Raw genomic sequence first — 22,938 nt, forward strand, 5'->3', positions numbered from 1 at the left:
CTGACTCTCCGTACCCCAGCAACTAAAGGGTTAAGGCCCCACCGCAGCTAAAGGGTTACGGCCCCACCGCAGCTAAAGGGTTACAGCCCCACCGCAACTAAAGGGTTACGGCCCCACCGCAGCTAAAGGCTTACAGCCCCACCTCAGATAAAGGGTTATGGCCCCACCGCAGCAGGGCGCAGACCCTCAGTGCTCTTGGCTATCTTGCATGCCACCCCTGCCTGTGCCACGGGAAGCTGCACCCTGACCCACTCTTGCCTCACCCCAGGGCTCCCTCTGCGTATACAAAGTGCCACTCCCAGAGGACGTGTCCCGGGAAGCCGGCTATGACCCCACCTATGGCATGTTCCAGGGCATCCCCAGCAACGACCCCATCAACGTGCTGGTCCGGGTCTACGTGGTCCGGGTGAGAGGCCCCTCACATCCTTTCCCCAGGCTCCCGGTCCTCCCGCCCAGGAAGGGCTGAAGCAGCTACAGACTGACAGCCCCCAACTGGAAGACACCAGGGAGGTCAGCTGGTCTAGTACCATCCTTTATAGAGGAGGAAGCCAAGGCCCAGAGAGGGTCAGGGACTTGCCCAGGGTCACACAGCAAGTCCCTGGTCCGTGATTCTGCCCCTCACTGTCATGGGACCATCAGGGAGAGGGGCAGGGATACTGGAAGATGAAGGTGCCCGGGCCCTGCTCAGGAGCACCCCTCCCATCCCAGGCCACGGACCTGCACCCCGCAGACATCAATGGCAAAGCCGACCCCTACATCGCCATCCGGCTAGGCAAGACTGACATCCGTGACAAGGAGAACTACATCTCCAAGCAGCTCAACCCCATCTTTGGGAAGTAAGGCCTCCTGGTGTCCCACTCCACCTGCCCCAACTTCCCCAGAGCAGACCACCTCCTACTCCACCCTACCCCAGCCCAACCCTCAACCCTTCTCCCAACCCTGTCCCACAAGGTCCTTTGACATCGAGGCCTCCTTCCCCATGGAATCCTTGCTGACGGTAGCCGTATACGACTGGGATCTGGTAGGCACCGATGACCTCATTGGGGAAACCAAGATCGACCTGGAGAACCGCTTCTACAGCAAGCACCGCGCCACCTGTGGCATCGCGCAGACCTACTCCACGTGCGTGGGGCAGGGCGGGGCAGGGCGCACCTACTGCACCTTGACTCCAAAACCAAGATGCAGACCGTGGGATTTGGGAAGGTGGACATATTATGGTTTCTGTCCCAGCCAGGCCTCCACCCCGCCAGGTTCTGGGCTCAGCCTTCAGGGGCCAGGACTGCAGATTCCAAGACAAGGAGAGAGACAGGGGATTCCAGGACAGAGGAAACAAGATGAGAGAAAAGCGGGCTGGGAGGAGAGGCAGAAGCGCGCTAGGAAGAGTGCGCTGAGGATCTGGCCGCCCTGTGCCACTGCCAGGCTGCGTGACCCTGGGCAAGGCCCTTAACCTCTTGTGTTATCAGTTTCCTCAGGGAGTTTTTGAAGTTCCGTTAGAGGGGACACGGTGGGGGGATGGTGCGGGCTGCCCTGGGGGAGACTGGATACTCATCCTTGGGACACTGAGCATGTGGGCCGGAGCCCAGGGCAGGAGGGATCAGCCTGCAGCAGCCCTGGTGTGTCAGCTGATCCTGGAACGCAGGGCAGGGCTCACTTGCTGACACGGAGCAACGGCCAACCTAAGGAAACCGGCCAGGACCATCTACCACCTGGGGATGGCCCAGCCGCACCCTGAGCCCCACCCAGCCCATGTGTCTCCTCCGACAGACACGGCTACAATATCTGGCGGGACCCCATGAAGCCCAGCCAGATCCTGACCCGCCTCTGCAAGGAGGGCAAAGTGGACGGCCCCCACTTCGGGCCCCCTGGGAGAGTGAAGGTGTCCAACCGCGTCTTCACAGGGCCCTCCGAGATCGAGGACGAGAACGGTAACAGGATGCTGGACAAAGCTATGGGGGTGTCAGAGGCGAAGGAAAGACCCACACTTCCCTGTGGTGGGACCACCCATCCGCTCATCACCCCAGTGTCCCCCTCCTGTCCGCCCAGCCTCCACCCTTTCTCCCCATCCCACACAGCGCTTGCTCACTTGTCCCCTTCACTCTCTCTCCCGGCATCCCTGTAGGGTAGGGAGGTTCTCCCCATTCTGCAGATGAGAAAACCGAGATCCAAAGGGTTTCAGTGACTTGCCCAAGGCCACTCAGTTCTTACAAGGCAGAGTGAGGGCATAGACCCAGGTCAGTCTGGCTGTCCCCACACTTTTGCCCCCCTGGCACCTCCCAGAGAATCAGCAGGTATCTCTGCCAGGAAACCAGTGCCAGCCATCTTCAGGGTGCTGGGACAGGATGTGGGTTTTTCTCTTCCCTGACCTCATAGCCCAGAATTCTCTGGTCAGGTTCTCCCAAGCAGAGGAAACCCAAGGAGACAGACTTTTCTGGGCCCATGAGGCAGCTGAGAGCTTGGGCAATCCACAGCTCCCTCTGTGCCTCAGTTTCCCAGCAGTAAACTGGAGATGGGGCTTCTTTGTGCCCCTGAGTCGCTGGCCCAGCACAGGTCTCTTGTTTTGCTGAGCCCGTGTGTGAGCTCACCACTAGCACCCACAGGGCAGAGGAAGCCCACGGAAGAGCACGTGGCACTGTTGGCCCTGAGGTACTGGGAGGACATCCCCCGCGTGGGCTGCCGCCTGGTGCCGGAACACGTGGAGACGCGGCCGCTGCTCAACCCTGACAAGCCAGGCATAGAGCAGGTGACTGGCCTGGCCGGGATCTGAGGTTCTTTGGTATTTGGGATCAGGGGGTCCCAACCTGGGTCCATAAAAACAGATCCTCCTGCTATTCACTGCGTTCCCTTCATACGCACGCACCATGGCCCTTCACCGTAACTTCAGGGTTTGAGTCTTCACTTTGTGTGAGAATTACATCAGCTCAGATGGAGACCTAGGGTATCTCCCTCAGAAGCTGCCACTGGCTATTGGTGACGTCATAGGAACTGCTGGCATCCAAGGATGAAAACTGATGAAATGGGTCCTGACAGGACAAAGGTTGGGAGGGAGAGGAGAGCTGGCCTTGCTGGGCAGAGGGAGGAGTCCGTGAGACCTGCCACACCTCCTTCCTCAGGGCCGCCTGGAGCTGTGGGTGGACATGTTTCCCATGAACATGCCGGCCCCTGGAACGCCTCTGGACATCTCTCCCCGGAAGCCCAAAAAGTGAGCTGCTCGGGCCCAGCACCCCTCCCTCCATGCTCCCCAAAGGCGTCCTTCCTGTAGGAGGCTCCAGGCCCAGGTCTCCCTAGTCAGTGCCCTGTGGCCTCGTTGGGGGAACAGAGCAACCCATCAGGAGGGCTGTGGGGCCTGTCCTGGGTGGGTCCCCTTTGCTGCAGCAGGGGCCACACCTCCGTGGCGAGGTCAGCGAGGGCTGTGAGTTCACACTGGCACGCTCCGGCAGACTTTGTCATCACAGACCCACTCCTCCACGTGCGTGCACACACACAGCATCCCCGTGGGTTCCCCCACACACACCCACGAGACGCAGAAGACCTGAGACCCTGCTCTGCTCCCTGACAGTCCCCGCTCCGGGCCGTCATTCAGCTCTAGCAAGTTTTATTTAAGGCATCCGCTGATGAGATGCACAGGGCGAGTGCCCAGGAGAGGCGGGAGGCCGGGAGAGCGGGGCGCACTGGGCCAGGAGCTGCGCCATCTGCCTCTCCTAGTTGACACTGGCCAGGTCACTTTGCCTGCCTGGGCCTCAGTTTTCCCATCTGTAAAGTGGCAGGATCAAGTCGCTGCCAGCACTGGCCTCAGCGCCTGCGATCAGGGCCAAGTGCGTAGGCCTGTGAGGTTGCGCGGGGCCGCACGCTTATTTCAAGATGGCAGCCTTAAAATTCTTAATGATTTTTAACACAGGGGCCCGCGTTTCCATTTTGCACTGGACCCCGCAAATTATACAGCCCGTTCTACCTGGCATAGTCTCCGGGTGGGACCCTGAGTCTGCTGTTCCAGGGCCCGCCACCAGGGGATACCCCAACCCGTTATGTCTCCGGGACTTGCAGTCCAGGACAGAACTCCAAGAGCCGCAATCCAGGGAATTTTTAGTAGCTGACTCAACCTCCCTCCTAAAGGTTGAGACGTAACTACCTCATTTATCATGACGATTACACTTCAAGGGGAAAATCCCCTTTGGGGACAAGGATGTAAAGGAAATCAGATTCCATGGTGGTCCACAGCCAGCTGCTGGGCTTCAGTGTGAACTTTTATTAGAGCTGGAGTGGAGCTTCCGGCCTCTGGAGACGGGGGAATCTTGCTGCCGACTCTCCAAGCCTCGCTTCAGCCACGCCCGCACCCCCCTGCACCCCCCACGCCCTCCCCTGCAGCCTGGGCAGCCTCTTCGAGGCCTGAGTCAGCCTCCCTGTCCAGAGTGTGCTCTGGGTCCTGGCATTCCAGCCCAACTGGCTCTCCCCCAACCCGGCTCTCCTCATAAGAGCCATGCTGGCTGGGGGACCCTCTTCTCTCAGCCGGGTACCCCCATGTCTCCCCATCCCCTCAGCTTCTCCCCACATCTGCTCCCTCAGCCCCAGCCTGACCCAGGCCCCACGCCCACCCCCAAGTCCCCAGGACGTGACCCGGTTGTCTCATCTCCAGCCCCATCCTAGCCCCAAGACCCTGGAGAACCCCCCCGTAGGCGGCTAATCAGCCCCTCCCCCCGCCCAGGTACGAGCTGCGGGTCATCGTGTGGAACACAGATGAGGTGGTCCTGGAGGATGATGACTTTTTCACCGGGGAGAAGTCCAGTGACATTTTCGTGCGGGGGTGGGTGAGAGTTTCCCTGGCCGGGAGGGGGCTGAGCTGGGTGGGCCCATCTCCCTGCGAGGCAGGAGAGGAGGGAGAGGACAGGGGGGCTGTGGGTGGAGAGAGCCCTCACAGGTGTGGCCGCAAGTCTGGAGCAGGCGACGATGCTCCACAGGTGGCTGAAGGGCCAGCAGGAGGACAAGCAGGACACGGACGTCCACTACCACTCCCTCACCGGCGAGGGCAACTTCAACTGGCGCTACCTGTTCCCCTTCGACTACCTGGCTGCCGAGGAAAAGATTGTCATCTCCAAGAAGGAGTCCATGTTCTCCTGGGACGAGACTGAATACAAAATCCCCGCGAGGCTCACCCTGCAGATCTGGGACGCCGACCACTTCTCCGCCGACGACTTCCTGGGTGCAAGGCTGGGACCGGAGCAGAGCGGGCAGGGGAGGGGGAGGCAGGGGCAGGGGGAGCCCAGCCCAGGTTTGAGGGTGCGGTCAATAGTACCAGATGTCAGAACTGACTCTGAGGTTGCCACAGGGGCCATCGAGCTGGACCTGAACCGGTTCCCACGGGGCGCAAAGACGGCCAAGCAGTGCAGCATGGAGATGGCCACGGGGGAGGTGGACGTGCCCCTGGCTTCCATCTTCAAGCAGAAGCGCATCAAAGGCTGGTGGCCCCTCCTGGCCCGCAATGAGAATGATGAGTTTGAGCTCACGGTGGGTACCACTACTGCTGGGCAGGGGGCAGGGCTGGGCCAGGCCAGGGCGCTGAGGGCCTGGCACCTAACCCGGGCACGGGGACCATTCTGTTCCTCTCTGCAGGGCAAGGTGGAGGCAGAGTTGCATCTACTCACTGCCGAGGAGGCGGAGAAGAATCCAGTGGGCCTGGCCCGCAATGAACCTGACCCCCTGGAGAAACCCAAGTGAGTGCTCTGCCGGTCAGGCCCCTGCCATGCTAGTCCCTGGTGGCACTGGAACGGGAAGGAGGGGCCAGAAACTTCTGGTCTCCTTGCCCTCCACTCTGTAGGCACCTCTGCCTTCTCTGTCCCTTCCTAGGCCACAGCCTCATTGCAGGGGAGCCTCCTCCCTCCTCCCCTTCTTCCCAAAATCCACACCTCCCTCTAAGCCAGAGCGCGGGCCCCCGGTACAGGAGAGCTGCACCTCTCCCGGGGAAGGCCCCACCTAGCTGAGTCAAATGCTCTTCCTGGTGTTTGCCAAAGACAAACAGCTGCAGTGGTGGACTCTGGGGCCCCAGGCAGCCTTCATGGCTGGGGGGTGCCTGGGACTATGAACTCAGCCCAGGGTCGGCCCCCGTCCTGGCCCCCACCTTGGCCGGGGCCCTCCCCACGCCCCAGCCCTCAGCTCCTGTGGCCTTTCTCCATGCTCCCTCTGCTCCTCCTGCGGCTCCAGCTGGCCCGACACAAGCTTCATCTGGTTCTTGAACCAGATGGTTCAAGATGGTTCTCGAGTCTGCCCACTACTTGCTGTGGCGCACGTATCGCCGGCTGCCCCTCCAGCTGCTGCCCCTCCCGCCCTTCTCCTCTGCCCTGTGCCTGGCTACCCGGTCAAGAAGACCCTTGGGGCCTGCACCCAGCACCCTCCTGGGTCTGGTATTCCTCCCTCCCTCCTGGACCGAGGGCTTATGAGCTGGGCAGCATGTGGAACACACACACACACACACACACGCAAGTGCACACACAAAAGTATGCCCACAAGTGCACACATAAGGATACAGACAGCAACTGTTAAGCTTTCGAACAGTATCATAGACTCAGAACTGCAAATAACTGTCTTGCATGTTCACGTATCAGGCCAGAGAGGAAGAGTAAATTGCCCAAGGTCACCTAGCCATCAGGGTAGAGCTAGGATTCAGCCTCAGTTTTCAAACTGCCAATCCAGTGTCCTTCGCACTACACCACTCCCTGTCCCAGCAACAATCCGGACAGACTCTAACCCAGTTCCACTGGCAGAAAGAAGTTGAGCGATGGACGGGAAAGGGGAAAGGCTTTGGCTGGGATTAGCCTCCAAGTCCTGAATAGTTTCTACCAGTATCCTCCTCCCAACCCCGAGCCCTTTCCTGCCCTGCAGGACAGTGAGTATCTCCATCCCATTCAAACATCTTAGTAACAAGCATGTGAGGAGCACAGCTCGGTGCCGGGCGCGGGGCTGGGAGCTTCCCATGCACTTTCTCATGTCACCCTTTTACCAACCCCGGAGGTGGGGATCTACTATTAACCCCGTGGTACAAGTGAGGAATCTGAGGCTCTAAGAGGTGCCTAACTTGCCTGTCACCGCTGGGACTAGAGACCAGGTGCCCTGCGCCCACATCCCTGTTCTGCAGCCCCATCTGCGCTGAAAGGCTCTGGAGGGTGTGGTCCACGTCCTCCAGGAGCTGGAGGAATTTGAAGAAGCATATTCAATACTTTGATTTTCCATCTTGACATTTCATAGAACCTGTTGTTTTTGTAACACAGTCAACAGAATGTAAGCTCAACAAGCCCTTCTGGGCTAGGCGGCCCTGCAGAAGATAGAATAGCGATCCAGCCCTGACGGCGGGCAGGTCGGGGTGAGGGTGGCGTATGCCCCACCGGGGCCCCTCACACCCCTGGCAGGACCTGGTGGGGACAGAAGCAGAAAGGGGGAGAGGTTGAGAAACACCGATCTCATTGAGAACATGGGGCAGCACCGGACCATATACAAGGAACCACTCAATAGGGGAGCTTCCTAATAATCGGAACTGCCTGCAGTGCTGAGGCTGCCCCTTCAAGCATTGACCCGCCATCACTGCAAGGGTGCGGGAGGTGTGATGCCTGCCCAGCTGCCAGAAATGCCGTCTAGGCCGCGGGAGGAGATGGGGCACCAGAGGGTCCTGCAAAGAGGACAGGGAATGCAGGCAGCACACCTGGTGCTTAGAGATGGGCTCAAACCCTCCCTCCAGCACTCAGTACTTTGGGGACTCAGTCCTCTTGGGGCCTAGTAGGGCTGAGGGGATGGGGTGCCTTGGACATGCCACCAACTGACCAAGAGTCTCCCTCCCCCCAGCCGGCCCGACACGGCCTTTGTCTGGTTCCTCAACCCCCTCAAGTCCATCAAGTACCTGATCTGCACGCGGTACAAGTGGCTCATCATCAAGATCGTGCTGGCGCTGCTGGCGCTGCTCATGCTGGCCCTCTTCTTCTACAGCCTCCCCGGCTACATGGTCAAGAAGCTCCTGGGGGCGTGAAGGCCCCGGGGCCTCCCTGCGCTCCCCTGCTGGGCCTGGGCATTTGCCCCTCCTCCGGCATGGAGGCCTCAGGGCCCAGGGGCCTTCGTCCTGCTGGCTGGGCTGGTGACACCCCCCCTCCCTGCCTGTCCTCACCACCTCAAGTCTGCTGCTGGCCCGGTCCCTCCCCTCGGGTCCCTGCCTGCAGGGTGGGGAGTGTGGGAAGGGATGGGGGCTCCAGAGGAAGCCACCCCACATCCTCCGCAGGCCTCCCCGTAGAGCTCGAAAGCGTTAACGAAATTCACTGAGAATCGAGAATCATGTCATGGGCCAGTGCCCAGGGCTTTCCAAAGAGTTAATGAGCAAAAAGTATCACCCTCCCCTCCCCCAGACATCATCTTGCAAGGGCAGCCGACACTAGCAGTCTTGGCCCTGCAGAAGTGCAGATCCTTCCCGCTAATCCTGCGGGGTGACTGCCTCCCCAGGCCGGCTCCACTCGGTCCAGGCAGCCACAGCCCTGCGTGCACAAGCCCAGTCCTGCCCAGCCTGTGGGTCCTGACGGCTTTCCAGAGCTTCCTCAGCCCAGGCTAGCGCTCGCAAGCCTGGACGTCCACGCCCGGACGCCCGTGCCCCCGGACGCCCGTGCCCCCCACCCGCCTGGCCCCTTCAGGGCTCACCCTTCCGGCCCTCCAGGGGCTGCCTGGAGTTTGCTTGAAGTGCTGCCCCCCTGCCTGTGTGAGCTGGGTTTCTCCTGGCTGTTTTTCCTTTCTCGAGTGGTGATTTTTCTCTTAATAAAAGAAATCAAACACTGAGCTGACAAGTCTGCAGTTGTCCAAGTGGGGGGACTGATGGGGGGCAGGGGGCAGGGTTGGCTGGCAAACTCAGTACAGGATGGGCCCCTAACCCTTTGGGGGGCCTTGTGGCCCAGGGTTCAAGGTGGGCCTAAGGTACAGGACTGTCTGCCCAGGCTGCCCACAGGAAGAGCCTCACAGCACAGCCCAGGGGGCACCGCAGGCTGGACCCAGGGGCCCCAGAAGCTCACAAAGGGTCCTGCAGGCCCAAGGACAGTCTGCAGGCACAGACCCTGAAATGGCCCAAAGCTCCCGCCGCCACCTGCAGACACCAGCTTCTCCCAAAAGCAAGAAGGGAGCCCCGTGCCACAGGCCCGGTCCCACAGCTACAAGCCTGTTGTCAAACCACAGCCCGAGGCTGGGGACAAAGTCCCCTCGTGACACAGAGGTGGGGATAGGGGCCCGTGTCTCACCTGACCTCTTTAAAGAGATTCAGACACAACTCTTTGAAGACTTTAATCATGCCTGCAGGATACAAGTAACTCCTCTTGTCAACTATCTTGACAGGCCCGACAACAGCAGCTCTGGAAAACCCAGGGAGTGGGCCCAGGCAGCTCCCCAGGAGATGCCACCTGTGGCACCAGCGCTGATACCAGTGTCGGCCCTTTCGAGGTCTGGCTCTATTTTGTGGGGACCCGGAACACCTGAGTCGGAGGAACTTGCAGTTCAGAGTTTATCTGGAAAAGAGTAAAGGTCATGACACTTCCCCCAGGGTCCCCCTGCCACAGGCCTCCAAATCCCTGGGAGCACTTCCTCCCCCAAACACTTCCGGCTGCCTGGGAAAGCCCGCAGCCTGCCTTCCTCTGAGGCCAAGACCTGGGCTCCTCGTCTGGCTTCTGCTCCAGCTCATCAGGCTCTGGTCACGTTCTTAACCTTCCCCTCTGATCCATTCTTTTGAGCCCTCCCCTCCGCTCTTGACCTGCCCACCCTATAGCCCCAGTGTGGCCCTGTGCTTCCCCCCCGCCCCCAGCCTCCTGTACACAGTGGCCTCGAAGGAAGTATGGGCCATACGGTTCCCAAACGTCTGAGTCCTGTCTCGGGCCAAGAGGCCAGCGTGACCCCCCAGCTCACCACATCCCCCCGCTCAGGTGTAGCAGGGGGCCTGAGACCTCACGGGCCACACATCCCCAGTGCGTGGGCGTGTGACTGGCCTCAGCTGATGACGGAGGACCTACACTCAGCCCCGTGTTACGACCTTAAGCACCACGTGGAGGATCCCACAGGAGGAGAGCAGAGCCAGCAACTGTGTTGCCGGTGGACTCTTCCCTGTGGAGCGGACGGGGAGATCCTTCCTCCTGCCAAGCCATGGGGAAGTTGCCCCAACTGTCACTGGAGCAGGCACGAGTGGGGGCCAGGGAATATCTGCCCCAGTTGGAACCTCCCCTCCCTCCCCATGTCACATCCTAGGCCAGACACCCAGGGCTGGCAGAGAGGGAAGAGTCTGCCCTCTGGGCAAGTTACAGAAGTGCTGAGTTTCGATTCTCCTTTTTGTGAAAGGGGGAGAATCACTTCCGCCCTATCTGCCTCACAGACTGGTTGTTAGGGACCAAAGAAGGAAGTTCTTTGCAGCCGGTGCTGAAGTTCAAGCAGCCGGTGCTGAAAACGATGGGCATCAAAGGGACACCATCACAGCCTGCATCTCAGAGCTCCCACGCCTCGCGGCAGGGTGGGGGCAGGGGTGACGCCTCACTTCCTAGTATCTCCTCCTGTCCCACGGCCTCTCCCAGCATCCCGCCTCCCCTCCCTGGAGGGTCTCGTCACCCACCTTGGAGTCTAGATACTGCTGCAGCAGCTGCTGGAGCTCTGTGTTCTGCTGCTCCAGAGAACGGTTTTCTATCAGCAGCTTGGCCCTCTGGGTCAGGACGAGGCTTTGGGCAGAAAAATCGGTTAGAGGCCCATTGACTCCTCCATCCTGTATCAAGTAAGGGCCAGGGGCTCTGTATTTCTATCTGGTTGGAGGTGGAAGAGGACCCCAGAAGGCTCGCCTACCAGAGCAGCCCTCCCGCCCTGAACGAGCCAGGCCAGCGGGAACAGAACAGGGAGGGCGGGGCCAGAGGGGCCTCCCCAACACTACAGCCCCCCAACAGGGTTGCCCTTTGGCTGCTTTTCTCTCCAAGAGTTCACGGGACAGGGAGGCGCCGAATGTGGCCGTTCCAAGCAGCATCCTTCTCCTACCTGTCTGCCCGGCTCCCTCCTCCCCCTGGGCCATACCAGACACACGTACTGGTATTTCTCCAAGGCGGTGTAGAGAGCGTCCCAGAGGTTCAGGGTGGTGGCAGGGATAACCGTGGTCAGGGCCTTCCAGTACTCGGAGTCCTTTGAGTCGTCTCGCACAACCTTCGGCAGCTTCACTGGTGCCCGAAAGTCCCTGAAGGTTGAGAGCACTGGTACCATCCTCTCCACCTGGTGTCATCCAGGCCCCCGAGCAGGGCCCATCACAGTGCCTGCACCTCACAGACTTACTGCCTTTCCACCTGTCACCTTCCCACCCAGCTATACAAGTTCATCAGATCGTGGAAGATTCTCAGAAAGAACACCCGCTTGTCATCAACGTTCCTGATTCCTGGTGCCATTGTCACCTTTGTGAAAGCATCACTGGAGTTTCATCCACCAGCTTTCTCTCAATCAGTTCACTTCACTGGCTTCATAGTGTATTACTCTGCCTATTTCTTCCACAAATGTAGCAAAGCAGCTCTCAAAATTTATCTCCTCTCCATCCCCTCTAGGATATGCTTCATCCAGGCTGTTCCCTCCCACCTGGACAAACCTTCCTACCACTGTCCTTGCATCCAGCAGCAGCCCCCTCCCTGCCGCCAACGTGATCTTTCTCAAATGCAAGTCTACTCAGGGCTCCCCCATGGCTTAAGATCCTTTTCTGGCTCCAGGCCACTACAGGGTAAAGACCAAGACCTTAGGCAATTTGGGTAAGGCTCTCAAGATCTGGCCTGGCTCCTCTACCCAAGCCGGTCCCACTCCTCAGATCCTTGACACTCCAGCCATACCTCTTTGTTGTGATTCTTGAACCAGGCCTTTCCCTGTGCTGTGACATCCTAAAATGCCCTTCGCCCCCCACTTTGTCCACCGAGGAAAACCAGTTCTGGTGCCATTTCCTCCTAAAGCCCTCTCTGATATGCCAGATGGAGGTGACCACTTCCCCTGAGCAACATGACACCTCCATATGCTTTGACCATTGTTCTGATCACAAAGTGTTCTCCCCACGGGGCCTTCACACACAGCAGATCCCAACAGATGTTCGTTGAATGAATGAATGATGAATGAAAACATGCAAATCGCTTCTACACCCATTTCTTTCATTGTAATGTCCGTGGATTCCTCTCATCCTCCTTCCAGACATCCTTCTACTCACTCCCCCCAAGTTCTGGCTCAGCAGCCTCTTCTCCCATCCCTGGCATCTGTTGGGCCCCCATCCCATCCAGCTTCCCCAGTTCTCAGGCAAGCCCTCCAGCAACACAGCCCACCTGGGTTTCCTCAGACCCGTGACAAAGGCCTCCAGAATCTTGAGAACATCGTTTGGGTGGATGAGCCTAGGAGAAGGCGGGGGCTGCTTCTCCTGTGGCTCCCGGTCCACAAGGCTTCCCTCCTTCTCTCCCTGGGGGTCCAGCTTCTCCAATGGTGATACGAGGCTTGTTCGCTCCTGTAGGGGAGACACAGATGCCAGGGGTTGATCTGGACAAAGGTGCAAGGGTAACCGTGGCTGGAGGTACGCAAGCATGAGTGTATGAGGACAGAAAGAGGAAAAACGGAGAAAAGTTTACAGAAAGTTACAGAAGTTAAGGAGCGTCAAAACAGTGATAATGTGAGAATTCCCTGGCGGTCCAGTGGTTAGGACTCAGTGCTTTCACTGTGGGGGCCCTGGTTCGATTCCTGGTCAGGAACTAAGATCCCGCATGCCATGTGGTGCAGCAGAATTTAAAAAAAAAAAAAAATGCAGTGCAGCCGAATTAAAAAAAAAAAAACACAAGAGTGATAATGTTCTATTTCTAAACAGTTCACAGGTGTTCATTTTACTGATATTCATAAAGCTTATATGATATAAATATCCTCTTGACTCATAATACAAATTAAATTTTAACTTTTTAATTTTAAAAAGTCCTCCTACTCCTGCCTCGCAGTTCATTCATTTTACTTCCCATGGGCAAACCAATGTTATCCGTTTCTTATGTATCCTCCCAAAGAAATATATATACATATAAGCACACACACACTTTCACTTTTTCTTCCAGTTTTACATGAATGATACCCTACGACGTACATAGTAGAGTTTCACAATAAACCTTAGAGAGCTTTTCACATAAATACATAAAGAACTTTCTTGTTCTTTTTTCACAGCTGCATAGTATTCCATTGTGTAGGTGCACCATATATTAATCAATTCCTTAATGATGAAAATTTAGGTCATTTCCAATCTTTTGTCATTTCAAACAGTGCTGCGATGAATAAGCTGTGATAAACACATCGTTTCAACTGTACTGAGTATATCAATAGACTAAAATCCTGGAAGAGGAATCACAGGGTGAAGTGTACCATACGGTTTTGTAATCGATCCTGCCAAGCTGTCCTCCACAGAGGCTGCAACAATTTACACTCACACCAGCAAATTATGAGCATGACTGTTTCCCAAATCTCAGCCATCACTATGTGTTATCAAACTTGCAGATTTTTGCCAACCTGACAGATGAAAATGGAATTTGAGCACTTTTAATTTGTATTTCTCTTAATACAACAAAGCCTGATTATATTTTCATATGTTTAAAAGTTTTTTTTTTCAAAGACCAGGTAATCATTTTATTTTTCTATTCCTGACACTCAAATTCATAGGGGGTGAAAAGACAATAGAACATAATCAAAACAACACACAAACACAATTCAAGAACATTTAACCAACTATTATAGCTGTTCTTTGTAAAATACATGAAAGTAAACAGAAACATCTTTATATAAATTAATGCTTAACAATCTGTATACACTGTAAAACAATGTTTAAAATTCACACTAAGATACTAGTGCAAGCAGTGGTGTACAAAAGTGTAAACAAGGTTAGTGATGAAAAACTTATCACCGACTTGCCACTTCAACATACTCTGCATTCACTCAAATACTGGAGGCCTCACCACGGAAAACACTGATCACTTTTTGCGGTACACGGGCCTCTCACTGTTGTGGCCTCTCGCGTTGCGGAGCACAGGCTCCGGACGCACAGGCTCAGCGGCCATGGCTCACGGGCCCATCCGCTCCGCGGCATGTGGGATCTTCCCGGACCAGGGCACGAACCCGTGTCCCCTGCATCGGGGGACGCTTTTAAAGTTATGTGACTACCTTCACCCTGAGTGCTCTTGCCTCAATATGGCAACTGATTATGAGTCCAGGTTAGGAGCAGCACCAGGGAATCCAGAAACCCATGTGAAGTTGGCCATTCTGATGTGAATCTTTATACTTGATAATGAAAACAATTTCAAGGACAACTTGTATGTCAAAAACTGTAGAACTGTCAGCTCCCTTTTCCCCCGAATATTTAAAACTAAAATTAAATCTAATTCCCCCGCTTCATTGAAAATACACACTGAAGAAGAATTCATCCACTCCAGTGCGGCTTTTCCACAGATAATAATTCTGCATGAAATAACTCAAAAACCTTTCCCACTTCTGTCCTAAAATCTATTTGGGGTGGGGGCGCTCCTGAAACAAAGTTTACTTTGAATAAATTTGCTTACTTTACTGTGATTACTTTGGGTTCTGTTTGAAAGTGTGGTTAAAGCCCAGAACCATCAATCAGAGGTATTAAATATATTAGCTATTTAATATTCTAAATTATGAGGACAAAAATTAGCTAGTTCAAAACTGCATGTTCAGTAGACTCTGTAGATTCCCTTTATACTCAGGGATATTTTTATCCAGGTGTGGGCTGGGGGTATGGGAGGGGGAATGGTTACAGGGTTCAAGAGTAGAAACATGGTTTTAACAAAATCCCAATCACTTTACATAGAGGCACAGTCCTATATTTTTAAGAGCTTGTTCTCTTTCTTTTCTTTTTTCTCTTTTTCTTTCATTCTTTTTTTTTTCTTTTTGTTAAAAAGCTAATTTGCATTTCAAAAGGACAATGATGGAAATGACCAGAAACATCAATATGGAGCTTTGGGAACTTAGTTCTTAATTGAATATATACTGTTTTCTGAACTCTTAACTATGACCCAAAAAAAAAAAAAAAATTGAAAGGTTTATAGAAAACCTTTAATTCCCTATTAATTTTGCATCCAGAAATTTATATTTGCTCATCTCTATTTTTCTCATGCTCTCTTGGAGACTTTTTGAAGCTCCACCAACTTTTCCATATGTTTAAAAAGATCCAAACAGGGACTTCCCTGGCAGTCTCCACGATTCCAACGCAGGGGACATGGTGATTCCTGGTCGGGGAACTAAGATTCCGCATGGCACCGCCAGAAAAAAAAAAATCCAAACAGTGTACTCTAAATTAAATCAACACAAGATTTTCTGAGAGACTTCCTTTTATATTAGCTATTTTCAATGTACTCTGGTCAAAATTTATTTGGCAATAGAAACCTTGCAAGCTTCAGTCACGTAAGTGACTAATAAGACTGAAATGCCACGTTGAGCCACGTACCAAGTACAGTTTCAGAAAATGTAAACCTGTCTCCTGAAACTCTCAAATCATGTCAACTAGAGGTATTCTGTTTTTAACGATGGAACTTGTGAAAATGCTGGGTTAATCAAATCATTTTGCAGAAGGCAAGAAACACTATTATCACAGCCATTACTCTATTTTAATGATTTATAAGTAGCTTATGTGCTGGAAAGCACTACACAGAAGTGTGAGCCAGTTGAAAACTAAAGAAAAGAAACAACGTTCTGCGTATACATTGTAAACCACAGTAAATGTGTATACGTACGCAGGCGCACAAAACGAAAATTTAGATCTACGCAGGCAATGTCTGAATTCACACTTCAGGATACTGGGTCAACTAAGTATCAAGGCACTCAAGGATACTGGGTCAACTAAGGATACTGGGTCAACTAAGCCAAGGATACTGGGTCAACTAAGCCAATGGCGAAGAATATTTTTTCATACGCTTTAGGAAATATCTGTGCCCCAATTTTTAAAAAACATAATCTTCGATCTAAAAATTCACCAAGATAAACTGGAATCCATCAATTGAAACAGTTACACAAAACTATAATTAACAGCAGTCATTGAAACAGGTGTGAGGTTAAGGATCTCTTCTTTAAAAATATAAAAGCCAGCTGAGGCCCTCTATTTTTAGAGTTTCGGACTTAAGATTTTAAAACATCTTTTGAACACTTCCAGATTTGTATGGAATCCAATCTTAGCTTGTATACAATAGTGTTAATTACATTTTCACACTTTACAGTGGGAGGAACAAAATTAACCTGTGTCCTCAATACTACCATTTACCCAGAAACTACTCCGCAAATGTGCACGCTTGCACAGGCACATACAGAGTATATGTTTTCCCCATGTGTTTTTACTGCTTCTCGGCATTCTCTTAACTTGCTTCTTCTGAAGGAAGCAGTGACTCAGTGTATATGCTCTGAGGAGATCTCAGAGCTAGATGGTAAGCCCAATGGCTGGGGAACTCTGAGGCCCATCTCCCTCAAGCTGGCAGGAAAGTACAGCTTCATTTCCAGAGGTTCAGGCCACAAGACTCTTACATCATTGGGAAAATATCCAGTTTAGCTGTGGTTCACAAGGTGACTTTGTTCCTTTGATGCCAGTGACAGACCTAGAATGAGAGTTCTGGAACAAGATATTTTGTACCAGAAAGCAAATATCCTCTAGAGAAACCACTAAGCTTTTTCCTTTATACCAATTTATAACACAAATAATTAACTTCTCAATGATCACAATAGATACTAGGAAATACTTGAAGAAAGGCATGTCCCTGTAAATACTGAAAAGATGCCAACGACAAGAAGCAGTTACTTTTAATAAGGCTTAATTCTGTTTAGTCAAGATATTAAAAATGAGTACTTTAAATACATCTGGCAGAATAACCCAAGAGGCTGAAATATCATTTGCTACTTTTCCCATGGTGCTACTGATGTTTCTAGGCAGGGAGAAAGCTTTTTTATTTTCGTTTAGAAGGAAGCTGAAAGTGAAATAGAATAGGTGAATTCCTAAAACCAAATGTCATGGTGAAATGACCTTGTTGGTTTAGCTAACTGGTAATTCCTTCCAGGCATGTCCTTCAATCCGTATTTGCTTCATATATTACATTATTGATGAGAGAAGGGACTACAGTAACTCTGATCTGGACAATAGCTAGAGAAAACACTAATTCTGATATTAAAATCACTCTTGATGGAACTGGAGCAATCTATTCTCAATGGAATTGGTTAAATATACTATAAAACCTTGGTTTGTGACAAAGAGAGGAAATCTTAAGCTTGACAGTCTTTAAAAATAAATATTTGGCACTTGTCCTTCAGACCCTACTTGTCGTTTGCCCTGGAGAGTACCATTAAGTATAAAGAGACTGGGGAGTACCTCTAAAGGTGGGGAGACTGCTGCCTGTCACTACTTTTGGTGAAGAGGCACAGAACACCAAACCGGGCGCCAGTAAGACGGAGCACTTCAGAATCAGACAACGGGAATGGGCCTTTCAAACCAAAAATTAACCTTGGGTTGTACCAGAAGCTGTGTTTTTCTGCAGAAGGCCGATCCCACAGGGACTAGGACATGGACCCCATCAGCACTGGCAATGGTAATGTTACAGATAAAAATACACATGATTCAGAGATAAATGTGGTATAAGTTGCCACCAAACACAACTTGTCTCCTGGAAAATGCAAAAGTCTCTAGGAACTTAGGCATTATTCTAAATATTCTGAAGCAATCTCCTTTCCCAGTAACCCCCTCATATAGATAATATTAAACATGCAAAATTTCAGAGCATACTAGCCAGATAAGGCATATTAAAATGAAACATTTGCCCAACAAGGATGCCAAATATTAGGGTTTGCTTTATTGCATGACGTTTGCATAAGAAAAAATAATGAAAACTGTAAGGCTTCATGCAATCATCAATAAGCTAATTATTAACTGTTCACTTAAGATAGATGGACACATAATCTAAAATTTAAAAACTAGTTCCAAAAAAGTACATAAAAAATGTAACATGATGAACTTTTAAATATGGTTTACATTTGTAGTTTCATATTAAAAAGTGCTTCAAATGTAGTCTGGAAAGTTGCTCTTTAAAAATGGTGCTGGGGGTAATGTCAGATTATAAACTGTAGGAACTAATTATTTTTATGGAATTAGAAAGCTAACATTGTGATATTCAAGCTTACTAGAATCAGTTTTCAATTCTAACTCAAATTAGGTTGATAAAATATTAATCTAAAAAACATCTGTTTTCTAACCAACAAAAGTCTATCGAATTCAAGTTATGCGTGTTGAGTGATCAAATCTCTGAGTAGGCCTGAATGGTGAGACCTTGAACCGATGGGGGCTGGTGTTAACCAATGTACTGCGCCATCCAGCGGAAGCCTTCTGCATAGCCTCGTCTTTTGAGCACACTACACATGAAAACTTCTAAGGGCTGGGCATTCAGTTCTTTCAGAGACACACTGCCCTTTCCTGTTGTCTGACCATATAAACCAAACATCGCTCACAACCTCTCTTCACTGATGGCTTCAGGCCTGTCAATCTTATTCCCAAGAATCAGTATAGGCACATTAGCAACAGTTTCATCTGTCATTAGTGAATGAAGTTCTTCTTTTGATTCTAACAGCCTTTCATGGTCTACACAATCTACCAGAAATACAATGCCGTTGATAGCAGGAAGGTAGTTTTTCCACACTCTTCGAGCTTGAACATGTCCACCCAGATCAAAAGTTGTAAAGGTCATGCCAGCAATGGTTAGTTCTTCTGAAGTGGGATGTAACATTGGGACATGTTGTCCAAGTCCGTCATCTTTTAGCATGTGTAGCAATGTTGTTTTTCCCACATTATCCAATCCAAGAAATACCAATTTACCAGTTTTCTTATAATCCTAAAAACTGTAGCACACTGCTGAAACCACTGTAAATCCAGTCAAATATGAAGGACATAGCCAGATCTTATAGGGTCTGCGATTGGAGAGAACACAATTCCCTGCTTGGCGTCGGCCCTACTCACTCCGACACCAAACTGCAAAGAGCGATGGCTGCCGCGGCCCTAGTCCCTAAAAGTTACCTTATTGCCTCTTCTAGGAGGTGTTTGTTCATATCCCTTGTCTGTTCCATTGACTTGTGGGTCTTTTTCTTATTGGTTTATGAGAGTTCTTTATATAGTAAGGAAATTAGCCCTTAACTGTGATATGAATTAAAAATATTTCCCCCCTCCTGTCATCTGTATCTTAACTTTGCTTATAGTGATTTTTGCTCTACAGAATTTTTTTAATGCAGTCAAATATGTCCTTTTTTTTTTTAGCTTCTGTGTTTTGTCCACTCAGCCAACTCTTTTCGGAAGCATAACAGGATACTCACCCTGGGGCTAACAATACTAAAAACATTTTTTAATTCAAGTTTTAATTTTTATATTAAAATTTTATAATATTTTTAACATGATGACTTCCTCAAAATAGTCAATTACAATCAAGATAGGTATTAAAAATGGGCCCTGCTTTGCAGGGAAGTGCTACGGATCAAAATATTCAGAACTTGGTGAGCCCAGGTCTCATGTGGCTGAGGCCTGGCTTTGAGGGAAGGCCCTGGAAAAGACTCCTTGGGCCTCAGTATAAGAACAGCATCTCATCGCCAGCCAGCCTTCCCTTTACAAAGACAAAAAGTAATAATAACAAAGGAAATGCTGGGTTAGCTATCCTTGACACAAAACCCTCACTATTTCTCCAGAAGTATTATTCAAAGGCAGCAATGCTCTCTGGGGGCTTCCAGGAGAATTTTAAATGCTCTCTTTTTTATTACACGTCACTTTACCTGGCTGGGAGGTGAATGATGAGCTTGGTATTTGAGGAAGAAGTTTACTAGTTTATACAAGTCATCTTCATTTTCGATTCCAAGGGCCTGAGGGAAAAATAGAGTGACTGCTCAAATACCACACATCAAGAAGCGCCCCTCTCCACATGGCTCCGGGAGTCACCAGGCCCTCAGCTCCCGAGAGCAGGGGGCTCGCTCCCCTCAGCAGTCCCAGCGCCTGCCATGGCCCAGAGTACAGGCCATTCAAGCCCGGAGAGCTCAGTGAATCTGGACACGCACATCAGAACAGAGGAACGACGTTCAGGTCAGGAACGGCTCCATATAGGCCTGGTGGGCACAAGAATGCTAACGGGGCTGAACCCACATCTCAGTTTAGGGGCGGAGGGGAGAACCTATGGCTGAGAGCTGGGCCATGAGAGAGGAACTGACAGAGGAAGGGGTGGGATGGGAGACATCGATGCGACTCTGAGGCCAATTCGTACATGGAAAACAGGTGAAGGGAAGGATGTGACAGGGAGCCGGGGAAGCCCCGGGAGCCCCGCATCTACTCCTGGGCTGAGGCAATGCTGGAAACCCCAGGGGGCTGTCTTTACCCCAGGACCCTCACCCACTCAGCCCTGGGGGGACTCACTGAGAAGATGGCGTCCAACTTCAGCAGGTAACACTCGTTCTTGTCCAGGGGCAGGAGAAGGCTCAGCAGCTTCCTCTCTATGAGGAAACCCTGAGGAGAAGGAAGACGACATCTCCAGTCAGAGACAGGGTTCAGGACGAGTCCCAGGCCCCGCATCCCCCCTCTGGGTAACTAGCCAGGGACGACTCCACAGAGCAGAAGCCCAGGGCTGACACATCGGACAGCAGGGCCCTCGGAGGGAGGCCTTCCCGGGATGCCTAAGAGCCCTTCCCAGAGACAAAGCCAATCCTCACGATGGACTGAGTTCCCCGCACCTCGCCCACAAGCCATGGGGCGAACACCTGGGCTCCCCGCCGCAGTCCAGACGTGGTCCAGTCCCGCTCCCACCCGCCCATGTCACTTCACTCAAATGCTACTCCCCAGACATCTACCGGACACAGCGGTAGGCAGTGAGCTGGAGGAGAGGAGGGCTGGGGGGAGATGGAGACACCAGAGCAGAACACGGTGCACGTCAAGTGCGGGGGTGAGGGGGGAGAAGACTGGATGCCCGCTCGGAGTGGGAACAACGCGTGGGGGAGGGCTCCTTGGAGGGGTGGCCACCGGCAGCAAGCCTGCGGACAGAGGGGGGCACCCGCCGGCCGCCTCCTTCAGCTGGAGCTGCCCTCGGTGGCAGGAGCCCCCCCTCGTGCCCAAGAACTGTCCCAAGTGGACTGGAGGCTGACAATCTTTGTGCCGCCTGCTTCCCGTCTCAGAAATGAAAATCTGCCTAAACACCCATTCTGTTTGGGTACAATAAGACTTCTAGCTGAACCAGCTCCAACGAGGCCTTTACACCAATTAGTTTCGCTAAGATACAGTGAAGATATCCAAGGCCTAACACCCCCAGAGTAATTGCAGGCTCAGCTCCCAGGGAAAGGCCACCGTGGGTTGTGGCCACGCTACTGTCAGGTGGATGCACGGAGGCGAGACGGGTGCCCTTTCTCTCGCAGATGAGCAATTGTTTAGCATTTCTTTTTTAATTAGCAGGAGCCCGTTGGCTGGCCTGGGCCAGGCTTGCTGACCACGAAGGTAGGGCCTGGTGACCAGCCAGGTCAGCTCTGGAGCACGACAGCCTCTCCGCGACCCCATGAAGCCCAGGGGCCGCCCCCAGCACCACCCTGAGGGCCGGTCCAGTCCTGCCTCCAGACCACCTCTGGCCCGTCCAGTGTCATCAAAAGCAGCCCTCGAGAAGGGCAGGAAGTCGGCCAGGCCACCCGCCAGGAGCCCAGCCTCACCGACTCGTCACACAGGAGCGTCAGGATCTTCCTGGTAGTTTTCGCTGACACTTGCTTTGGCAGGTCCAGGTACGACCCTGGTTCTGAGGCGGCCTCCTCTGCCCCCTCCTCTTCTGCAGAGGGGCCATAGCGAGAAGAGAGAGAGAAAGAAAGAGAAGGTGACTCCTTGGGCTGCTTCACTTTGAGGAACAGTCAAACGGCTTTCCTTGAGGAAATGTAGGCCTTAAAAGGCGTCTTTAAGGCACTAGCAAGTTCCTTTAGCTGAAGAAAGCCCATCACGTGGGGAGAACAAAAAGGGAGATTGGGGGTCGAAATAAGAGACTATCTGGAGAATTCTGCCACCCTTGGCCAGCCTAGAAAGCCTCACTCTTCCCAGTTTCAACTACCTGGAAACACCATGCTCAAAATCCAGCCTTGACCAGGAAGTGGTAGGGAGACCGTGAACCTGTTTATTATTTGAGAGAGAAATCTAACACATCCACCACGTGGTTTCTAAACCTGCAGAAGATTAGAAGCAGCCCATGAAAATGCAGGAAAAGTAGCTGCCTCACAGAATAGTGTCAGCACAAACTGGCAGCTGGTAGCAACAGCAAAATTTTCCTTAATGAAAATTTTAAAAAGTGTTTTATGCTATACATCCCTCAACTGAAAATAGTAATACAAATCATTGCACTGCCCAGGTTTTACCACTTGCTCAAAAGGTAAAACAAGATAATATATATGAAAAGATTTTGAAAAGGACAAGAGCAAATTGCTGGTGGAATGCAAAATGGTACCATCCCTATGGAGCAAGACCCAGAAAAATTACAGAGGCATTTACCCTTTGATCCAGTGATCCTACTTCTAGGGAAATATCCCAACAATTCACAGGCAAAAACATGAAAACACAAAGGCACAAAGCTATGTGTTACAGCAATATTCTAATAGCAAAAACGCCAAGAAAACTGGAGATATCCCAAATGACCATCAACAGAGGACTATTTGAATAATTATAGCCCAGTCACACAATAGAGCACCAGATAAAAAAGGAATGAAGAGTATTTCTTCTTCCTAGTGTAGACTCATCTCCAGGATATATTGTACATAAAGAAAGCAAGGTGGAGAAAAGCATATGTTCTCATTTACCTAAAAATTGGTTTATATAAAGACATACACATTTGTTTATAATTTTAAAAAGTAACAGAAGGATAAAGCATAAATTATTAAATAGTTACCTAGAGG

At 51.7% G+C, this 22,938-nt stretch overlaps 2 protein-coding genes and 1 pseudogene across 3 annotated transcripts in view; 1 reads left to right on the forward strand and 2 right to left on the reverse strand.

Annotated features, from left to right (window-relative positions):
- Positions 1 to 8,140, forward strand: part of OTOF (otoferlin) — a 91,797-nt gene extending 83,657 nt beyond the window's left edge. For both annotated transcript variants that reach the window (XM_060309200.1, XM_030858191.2), the window contains exons 36-46: positions 269 to 406; positions 709 to 836; positions 952 to 1,122; positions 1,765 to 1,925; positions 2,598 to 2,740; positions 3,111 to 3,199; positions 4,700 to 4,798; positions 4,953 to 5,194; positions 5,321 to 5,499; positions 5,605 to 5,705; positions 7,825 to 8,140. In XM_060309200.1, the coding sequence (XP_060165183.1) occupies positions 269 to 406; positions 709 to 836; positions 952 to 1,122; positions 1,765 to 1,925; positions 2,598 to 2,740; positions 3,111 to 3,199; positions 4,700 to 4,798; positions 4,953 to 5,194; positions 5,321 to 5,499; positions 5,605 to 5,705; positions 7,825 to 8,005 (1,632 nt within the window). In that variant the 3' untranslated portion in view covers positions 8,006 to 8,140. The remainder of the gene's footprint in view (positions 1 to 268; positions 407 to 708; positions 837 to 951; positions 1,123 to 1,764; positions 1,926 to 2,597; positions 2,741 to 3,110; positions 3,200 to 4,699; positions 4,799 to 4,952; positions 5,195 to 5,320; positions 5,500 to 5,604; positions 5,706 to 7,824) is intronic.
- A 1,315-nt stretch (positions 8,141 to 9,455) lies between these two features.
- DRC1 (dynein regulatory complex subunit 1) overlaps positions 9,456 to 22,938 on the reverse strand; it is a 45,339-nt gene continuing 31,856 nt past the window's right edge. The window contains exons 11-17 of the mRNA XM_030858192.2: positions 21,718 to 21,830; positions 20,444 to 20,533; positions 19,813 to 19,899; positions 12,315 to 12,490; positions 11,060 to 11,203; positions 10,601 to 10,703; positions 9,456 to 9,512 (exon numbers count right to left, since the gene is read on the reverse strand). Coding sequence (XP_030714052.2) covers positions 9,456 to 9,512; positions 10,601 to 10,703; positions 11,060 to 11,203; positions 12,315 to 12,490; positions 19,813 to 19,899; positions 20,444 to 20,533; positions 21,718 to 21,830 — 770 coding nt within the window. The remainder of the gene's footprint in view (positions 9,513 to 10,600; positions 10,704 to 11,059; positions 11,204 to 12,314; positions 12,491 to 19,812; positions 19,900 to 20,443; positions 20,534 to 21,717; positions 21,831 to 22,938) is intronic.
- LOC115854236 (small COPII coat GTPase SAR1B pseudogene) lies at positions 18,351 to 19,019 on the reverse strand (annotated as a pseudogene).

Source organism: Globicephala melas, chromosome 12 (assembly GCF_963455315.2).
Source record: "Globicephala melas chromosome 12, mGloMel1.2, whole genome shotgun sequence".
Classification (NCBI taxonomy): domain Eukaryota; kingdom Metazoa; phylum Chordata; class Mammalia; order Artiodactyla; family Delphinidae; genus Globicephala; species Globicephala melas.